The 9093-nt window shown below is 33.3% G+C and overlaps 1 protein-coding gene across 1 annotated transcript; it reads left to right on the top strand.

The window, feature by feature from the left end:
* The first annotated feature begins 1442 nt into the window (after positions 1–1442).
* On the top strand, positions 1443–5032 carry LOC126667970 (probable protein phosphatase 2C 39). The gene is made up of 5 exons (XM_050361126.2): positions 1443–1582; positions 2482–2727; positions 3424–3700; positions 4322–4476; positions 4590–5032. The coding sequence occupies exons 1-5, from the start codon at positions 1550–1552 to the stop codon at positions 4725–4727; spliced, it is 849 nt and encodes a 282-aa protein (XP_050217083.1). The 5' UTR covers positions 1443–1549; the 3' UTR covers positions 4728–5032.
* The last annotated feature ends 4061 nt before the right edge of the window (positions 5033–9093 follow it).

The following is a 9093-nucleotide window of genomic DNA, read 5'->3' as shown; positions in this document are numbered from 1 at the left end:
AATCATTGTTCTTGGTCAGAAATATATCTGCTGTTACTTGAATCTGCCGAATTTTTAGTCTGATGATGATGATTGATTTTTGATCTGTTGAGAGTTCCCTATTTCGTGAAATACGTTAATATGGAACAGGGATATAATGGTCACTATGTACTTTTCTCTATATTCAATTTTGAGTGATTTTTTTATAAAAATCTAAAATCATTTGGGAGATTTTTGTCAAAAGAAATTTTTTGGCTACAAATAAAATAGAATTATGATATTTGGAGAACCATAATTTTTTTCTCTAAATTAAAGAGTTTGTCAAATTTTAAGAGTTATTTGGAGATGCTCTATGAGTTAGCATTCAGTTGATTATGTTAAAATCAAACTGACTAAATGAAAAACTTTAATCGAAACCAAAACGACGAAAAAAGGAAAAAAAAAATAAAACTAAACCGAACAAATAGGTTTGCAGTTCGACCAGTTTGTGATGGCGTAGCTAGTAACATAAAAGCAGTAAAGCAGCTTCATCAACATAAGACCTCACCAGGTCAGGCAATGAGGGACCCGGACCAAGATATCTTCACTGAACAACCCACCGAGCTACTAACTGCACGAAACAGTATCTCGGTATAAAACACGACTGATACGATGGCCAGAATAATCAACCTAGCTCGGTCCACGTCTAGACTGACCACTATTTCTACCAACAAACTTTCTAAAATCACTAACAGAACTTGACACACACAAAAGGTTCTCCGCATCACGTATCTTGCTCGATATACGAGACATAATGAGGAGCTGCCACATCAGCTAACCGATTCTGTGGGGACCAAGAGAAGAGGAATAATCTATTGAGGTAGGTTTGCACAAGGTGAACCTATAAAGCACCTATTGTGCAAATCCTGAGGTAATTCTTTTTTCTTACTATGCACCCTATATTTCTCTTCTCTCCTTACTTACTTTATTCTTCTTACAAAAACTGATTAGACCGTCGGAGCAATTTGCCGGTGTCCCCCACCGCTATATCGTTTGACGTTCTATTTGTTCTGTCCTTTCAGACTCTGTTGACCAAATCAGACGGCAATGATTTATCAGTTTGATTAAACCATAAAAAATAAAAAGTAAACAAAAATTATTTTTTGATTTATTCAGCCAGTTCGATTAATTTAAATAATCAAATCCAAAACAGAACCAATAATAAAAACCTAAATTGTTTATGTCAAAACTAAACAAATTAAAACTAAATTTATAATCAAATAAAACCGACTAAAAATTATCGGTTCGATCAATTAATCCGGTCCGCCATTTTTTTCTCTCATCTCTATTGGGTAGAGAGAAAGAACAAAAAGAATGAGGAGCGGCGAAGTACGCGTGGAGGTCATGGTAAATGCGAGAAACGCGGCACAATTGTTATGTACATGCAACTCCATGTCACTACCCTTTTTGACACGTGTCCTTTTGTCTTCTCTCTCTCCCTAATTTTATCACTCAAATAATTACCTTTTTTGCTTAGCTATTCCAGTATTTAAATTTGTATGAAAATATTATCTATGCCCTTTTAGCAGCTATGACTGGCAAAGAAATTCTACACAAAATGAAGGTAATTTATGCTGATTTTTAATTAATTTGATCCATATTATTTCTCTTTCAATTTAATTTGTTTTTTTATTTGCTGTTTCTTGATTTAAATTATGGATTTTGTACAGAATAATTTGATTCATGTATGTCTGTTCTTGAAATTGAATTGGGTGATTATTAGTGATCATATTGAAGATAGTGATTTTACCAAAAACCCATATGGCCAAATTGTTGTGTGATTTAGTTTTGTTATGATTGATGTGATTTATTTTTATTTTTTTGTGAAGAATTTGGTAATTAAGAGCTTAGAGAAGACAGTCAATTTATTTGCATATTAAATTGTGAACTTGTGCGTTTGTAGCGATTTAAATACATAAAAAAAAGCGTTTTTGGGAGAAATTGAAGCCATAGCTTAGCAAATTGTTGCCTAGCGTTTTAAACTATTTGAGCTATATCTCATTGGTATTCCATCCTTTTTCAATTTAGCATTTTAGAGCACATTTTTGTTATTCATGCACGAAATATGAAGCTATGAAATGCGTACTAATAGGTAGTCGTTTTATGTAAAACATCGTTCTTATATCAAACAATCCAAACTCGGAAATATGCTATGAAATGCCAAATTTAAAAGAATGAGGTCTGTGATAGCAACAGTTTAAACGATATGCTTAAATCGCTACAAATAGTAAGGATATTATATGCAACTAATCCTTATATTCATCATCTATTTTTATAATTATATTATTTGGCTGTTTTGGTGTTTTTCAGTTCTGCAATTTTGTATCGATGCTACATAGGTGGACATTATTAGAATTTCAGTTAGCTTTTGCTGGTTCATTCAGCTGTTGGATAGCTAATTATGCTTAAGTTGTGAATATGTGTATTTACTATAGCCTAAATGTTTGAATGTGCATATGGCAGGAAAAAGTTGGGTTGAGTTCATCTCCAGACTCTGGAAAGGGAAAGAGTAAGATGTCGAAGCATGTGACGCATGGCTATCACTTGGTTAAGGGAAGATCACATCATCCCATGGAGGACTACATGGTTGCAGAATTTAAGGAAGTTGGAGACAATGAACTCGGTTTATTTGCAATATTTGATGGTCATCTAAGCCAAGCAATACCAGATTATCTGCGGTCGAACTTGTTTGACAATATCTTGAAGGAGGTAAGGCATGTTCTTCTTGAGTTGCAGATCCGAATTTATGGTTTTGTGAAGTCTATGCATAGAGTTCGCTCTGTAAAAGTAGTGTTTGAAGTATCTTTTAAGAAAACATTTCATCGATGGAATTCCGTTATAAATTTTATTGAAAATCAATAGAATTTGTATTTCCCATTTAGAGTACAATGGGGACGTTTTCTTCGGTAATATCCACGATTACCAGGTTTTGTCTTCATAGTTGTGTGCTTCTCAAATCTGTTTCACTGATGACTTCAGAATAAATTAGATCCTTAGATTTGCGTATTTTCAACATACGCTATGTTTGGTTTAGGGACTTAAATAGCATGAAATAGAATAACATTGATTAAGGAATGAAAAAGCCATTCTTTACTTTTTGAGAGGAGTATTTATTTTACAAAATCATGGATTAACAATTAATAGGCATAATTTATAGAAATTAACAATTTATTTGGTTCAATTCTACTATAGAATTCATTTCATTTGCAAATGACATAGACATGGCAAATACAATAAAAATTATATGATAGTAGAGTTGCTTAATCTTTTATATGTATATCTAATGCAACTATATTAATTTACTAAATTTTGAGAATTTTATGGACCAAGTGCATAATTAAAGTATTATTCTTCACTAAGGAAATCAATCTGTGCGTGTTCTTTTGAAAACTTTCCTGCAAGCAGCCAGACTTCTGGACAGAACCAGAAAATGCCATGAGGAGAGCATATCGTATAACAGATACAACTATTATCGACCAAGCAGCTGATTTTGGTAAAGGTGGTTCAACTGCCGTCACTCTAATACTAATTAACTGTCAAACACTGGTAGTAGCTAATGTCGGTGATTCTCGAGCCGTAATCAGCAAAAATGGTGTGGCAAAACAATTGTCAGTTGATCATGAGCCAAGTGTAGAAAGGAAGGAGATTGAAGATAGAGGTGGATTTGTATCTAACTTTCCTGGTAAGAACTTCTCAAGTTTAGTGGAGAAATTGACCAACCGTGATTGTCGTTCATTCCTTCAGAGTTTGAAGATAAATTGTTTGTATTATTGGTACTTTGGATACGCCACTTTGGTCTTTGACATTGCTTCTCACAATATATATGGAATTTCATAACATTTTTGTGCTGTGATGAATTTTGTTTTTTGGAGGAAATAATATAATGATTGCGTTATTTGAATTGAATTGTTACGTTTCCAATTGATGTTCCAAGGCTGCAATATGCTTGGAGTAAGTTACTGTCTTGTTCTGTGCATCTGTTTGTCCAAATGTACACGTAGGCATTGAGCTTTATGTTTTGTTGTTTGGTGTTTCAGTTTCATTTTGGAAATACTTCTAAAATTCAGGTATTTTATATTTATAATTTATTCTTGTAAAAAAATTGTTATGTTCCCTATATTTTCCATTTTAGGGTTTTCGCTTCCGTGCAACATAGCATATAATAATGTTGATAAATAAAAAGCCCTCTGTGTTTCTTTGAGTAGAGACTAAATATGCATTCGGACTTTTTTTCCTTTTTTTATGTGTATGACAAGTATCTGGTATCAATTGTTAATCTGCTTGTATCCATCTGTAAATTCAGGGGATGTGCCACGGGTGGATGGGCAATTAGCAGTGGCAAGGGCATTTGGTGATAAGAGCTTGAAAGAACATCTCAGCTCAGAACCCGATGTTGTCAAGGATGTAATTGGTGATGATACAGATTTTATTATCTTGGCCAGTGATGGCTTGTGGAAGGTTGGTTAAACTATAAACGCTACCCTAATGTTTGAGATTCTCGTGCTCTTATATTCTCGAGATGCATTGAATTTTTTCCTTCGTCTGAAAATCCGTCTTCTGTATGATGGCAGGTGATGTCAAACCAGGAAGCAGTAGATGCCATCAAGACCGCTAAGGATGCTCGTTCTGCGGCAAAACACCTTACCGAAGAGGCACTTAACAGGAATAGCACAGACGACATTTCCTGTATAGTTGTAAAATTTCAGTGATCTACGGATTCCTCTATCCAGTGTTGTTTGGTAGGTGAGGGTTTCATTGACGACTAGCCCTTAGCCGGTATATTAACAAACTTCTTCCTTTCTTCTGATATTGTAGTTGCTACGTCACCTCTTACAACATGGTCTGCTGCTTGATTAACTAGAAATTATATCTCCGAAGTTCTGTAAAATGGTTGGATGTGAAGCTGGTACTTGATTTACTTCAATTGTCTATGTTCCATAGAAGTTTCAAATAAATTTCTAATGACATCAGAATCTTGTAATTTAAGCTTCTGCCAGTTCAATTTTTTTTTTAATCGTACTTTACATTTTTATCTATAGACATAGATTACATGTTGCCGGGCGGCAGCCACCCCTTAGCCGTTAGTCACAGATTGTCTTTTTGTAAATTCCGATTTTTTTTCTCTTTTAATTGTGTCATTCCGCCTCCTGTTCAGACGCTAGTTGTTTTTCTAATTTCTCTCTTTGCGTTGAATACAAATGGTTTCATTTTTATATGTATGTTCTTTAAATCTATTCCTTTTATCTAACAAGATTAAGTTGTCAAATCATTCTTATGATGAGTATTTCTTTTAGCAATTATAATGAGAATTTGTGCAACTGTGATGTTAACATTGATAAAGAAGGGGAATGAAAATGCTAAGAGATTCAAGAGGAAGAGCAAGCTCAAAATGACATATACTTGGAAACTATGTCCAAGAAATTGGAAAAAGAAAACCAAGGAAAATAACTTCGCCTTCCATTATAACAATTTGTGTTTTTGCTTCCATCAGAATTCAAACTTGTGTCTGCAACCATGATCTCTCTATCGTCGTCTTACCCCATTTTCCATTTTTAGCTTTAGCAGCGTCGGCGTTCATTTTTAGCTAGCCCAGCTCCGGCTTCTTCCATCTCGCCATAGGTTTAATCATAATCGGTATGTTCCCGCCAAACGATTCTTGATATATTTTCATATTTTCAGTTAGTATTCTTTGCACGAAACATCCGGTCTCTCTAAACATAACCGTTTTCTAGCAAACCAAATCATCCCACATGTTATTCATGATCCCAAATCCTTTTTGGGAATGAGTATTTATTCAAATGATAAAATATTTTCAAAACACATATTTTTTAACTCCTTTATAATTATATTATGACCGTGTAAAATTGACAATTTTATCTTCTCTTTTGACAAAAAAAAAGCCAAGAGAGATTACAAATATAGTTCAAAAAATCCTCTCAAGATATGAAAAAAAGAAACATAAGATGAACCCAAAAAAGAGATAAGAAATTAAAAACAAAACACAGAAAAATTAATCATTAATGGACTAAATTTATTTCTTGCAGCCGTTTGTCTAATTGGATGCTTCTGATGAAAGATGTCATATCTAGACTTGCCATTTTTCTTTCGTAATGAAGGGCTGATCTCTATATGACCACCATCCGCCTTATCAACACTCACAGAAGAAACATAGTTAAGCGCACAAGATATAGCATTGTTTATCTTATTAGAAAGATGGCAAAAGGTATAACAAGTCCTCGAAGTTTTCTTAAAAGTACAGATCAGCCCTTTAATTTTTTTGGCACAAAAAACCCTCGTTTCAAAATCAAACAAAAAAACCCTTTCGTCCGTCACTTTTACAAAATGCTGTTAGAATGGCGATGTGGCAGAGGGAGAAAGTTTTATAATTATCCTTAATGTTTGAAATAGTTACCAATTTTATATTTAAAGTTTTTTTAAAATATTATTTCACCCTCTTTTTCATCTAATCAAACAATATGATAAATCAAACCAAAAACAAATCAATTAATTTTATAATTATAAAATTTATATATATTGAAAAATAATTTATATTTTTAATTAACTATTGAATTTAATTTAAAATCTTAATTAATCAATTAAATATAATTATACCTAAATTTCGTCGAACTTGCAAATTGACTCATAACTTGCAAATTCACTGTTTCATCTCGTTCGTCTCAAATGAAGAAGGCTTCATCCCTCTTCATCTTTTGTACTCTTGTGGCCGACGGAAAAGAATATTTTTATTTTTATTTTGACAAAAATTAATAAAAAGGTAAAGTGTGTGTAGGTCTTTAATTTAAAATTGTAAAAGGTTTCATTAGAAAATTGTTGAAAATATTAAGGTTATTTTTAGACTTTTTTCTACTATATATAACGGAAGAATTTTTTGTTCAATTCGATTTTGAATAAGGAGGGTTTTTTTATGCCCAAAACATGTTTAAGGGCTGATTTGTACTTTTGAGAAAACTTTGAGAATTTTTTATACCGTTTACCTAGAAAGATCGTTAGTCATATGAAGTTGTTCGGCATCAGATTGAGAATTAAGACCTCCTTCCTTATTAACAAAAGTGTTAATCTACAAGTTATCACCACATGCAATATTGGTAAATTCAAAGGTATAGTAATAGTAGGGGCTGCCTTAGAAGAAAGAGTGACAGCCGAAATGTCTAATTTCAGATCCTCTAAAAATACATCAAATGAGTTTGATTCTCTTTGCAACATGAAAAAACCAAAAGCTCTGCCCTCCCTCTCTATCGATCCAACGGAGGGAAGGGCAGAGGCTTTTGGTGTTCCCAATGAAGAATTGGGGCCTTCTAATGGATCAGCCTCTTGGATTTGAGTCAAATCCTCATTAGTAATCACAACCATGCACAATATTGCTTAAGTCACTAATAATAGGATCAAATATAGCATTGTAGACATCTATATTCCGGACATGTAAAAAACGATAAGGGGCTGAAGCATCTAATGATTAGTTTTAGAGAAATTCGTCCGGATGACGAGCTTGTGATCCGCTTGTTTGAATTCAAGCTGATTAGATCAGTGCGCAGTTGCAAATTTAAAGGATTAAAACATAATTAGTCACAGATAGCCAATAAAAATCCAAAGAGATTGTGATATAAGCATAAGAAATTAGACTAATTGCAATATCTTAAAATTTTATGGGTCAATTTGCAAGTTTGAATTCAAGCTGATTAGATCAGTGACATGTTTTTCGTTTTAGATATTACCTTACTATTACCCTTGTCCTGGATTGAAAATCTTACCTTCTCGGCAACCAAAAGACCCTTAGAAGTAGTCTTGGAGGGGCCGAAACTTCCTTGGAAGTTTCATGCTCTTAATTTGCCAACATTATAAGTCAACTAAATTGCTTTGCCTCTCAATAATAGTCACATCATTAGCATTCTCAAGTGCAACATTAGAAGCATTAGCAATTATAGAAGACTTAGATTTCTTTTTAACAACTTTTTTTCATTTACTATTGTTAACTAAAGTGGAGGTAGACTTACTTGAAGATGGTTCTTCCTTAGGAATATTAATAGGGACAACCCTTATATTGTTATTTTGAGTCTTAGGAGCACCAACAAGTAGAGCTAGAATGACCCTTGTAGCTTGAAAATGTGGCAATATGAGAGGTTTCCTTCACAAACAATATATTGAAAGAAACCATCATCTTCTTTTATTCCAATCATGGGAGCTCTTTGACAAGATCCATTTCAACACTAAATCTAGCATGTATGGGGTGAAAATAGTTTTTACTAATATGAATTTTTAGAAATTTACCAAAACTCGAAACAATTGTCTCAAAATAGCTTGATTGTAGTAGTTTAGAGGCAATTGAGCTTAATCAAAGTTGTTGCAAGAGTGGATTCTTGTTTAGGATCAAACGCAGGAGTCCATCGGAATAGACGAAATAGAGATGTGTCAATCCTATGAGAATCACAAGCCATAGTTTTCACTTTCAATCGTACCCACAAATGCTAAATTGATATTTTTTGCACTTAAAAAACTTTAAATTAATTATTCATTTTGAATTTTTCTTGTAGAAAAAGTTTAAAAAAATCATTCATAAGAGTTTTTTTGAACTTTTTTGAATAGAGAAGAGCACAATTTTTAAAATTAGATAAAATTAATAGTACTGAAAGATGCAAATTTAGATAAAATCAACAATTTTATAAGATCGGGATGTAATTGAAAATGAGCTAAAAAGGTGAGTTGTTGAAATTAATTGAATTTGGAAAATAAAATAAAAAGGAAGTGCCTTGTTATTTGAAATGAGAATATGGAGAGTTTATGTGTTGTCCCACATTGCTTAGGAGAACTCAAGTAATTGAGTTTATTAACTTGGAATTTCTCACTTGGGTTTGGGCCCCAAAGGGTACCCAATTTTGTGAACGGGCTAGGAGTTACATCCTACCGTCCGTCCGGTCGGTCGGCCGGCCCGGCCTGGCCTGGTCTAGGTTGGGTGGGTGGTTCGGTTGGCACTATTATTTTTTTTGATACATAACAGATTTTTATTTTTCAAATAAACCTTTGAACTGCTCCATACGTTTTTGACTGTTGTAAACAATT

The sequence above is a fragment of the Mercurialis annua genome, linkage group LG2 (genome assembly GCF_937616625.2).
Source record: "Mercurialis annua linkage group LG2, ddMerAnnu1.2, whole genome shotgun sequence".
NCBI classification, from domain to species: Eukaryota; Viridiplantae; Streptophyta; class Magnoliopsida; order Malpighiales; family Euphorbiaceae; genus Mercurialis; species Mercurialis annua.
The sequence above is the reverse complement of the archived record's forward strand: the minus strand, read 5'-3'. Positions and strand labels throughout refer to the sequence as shown.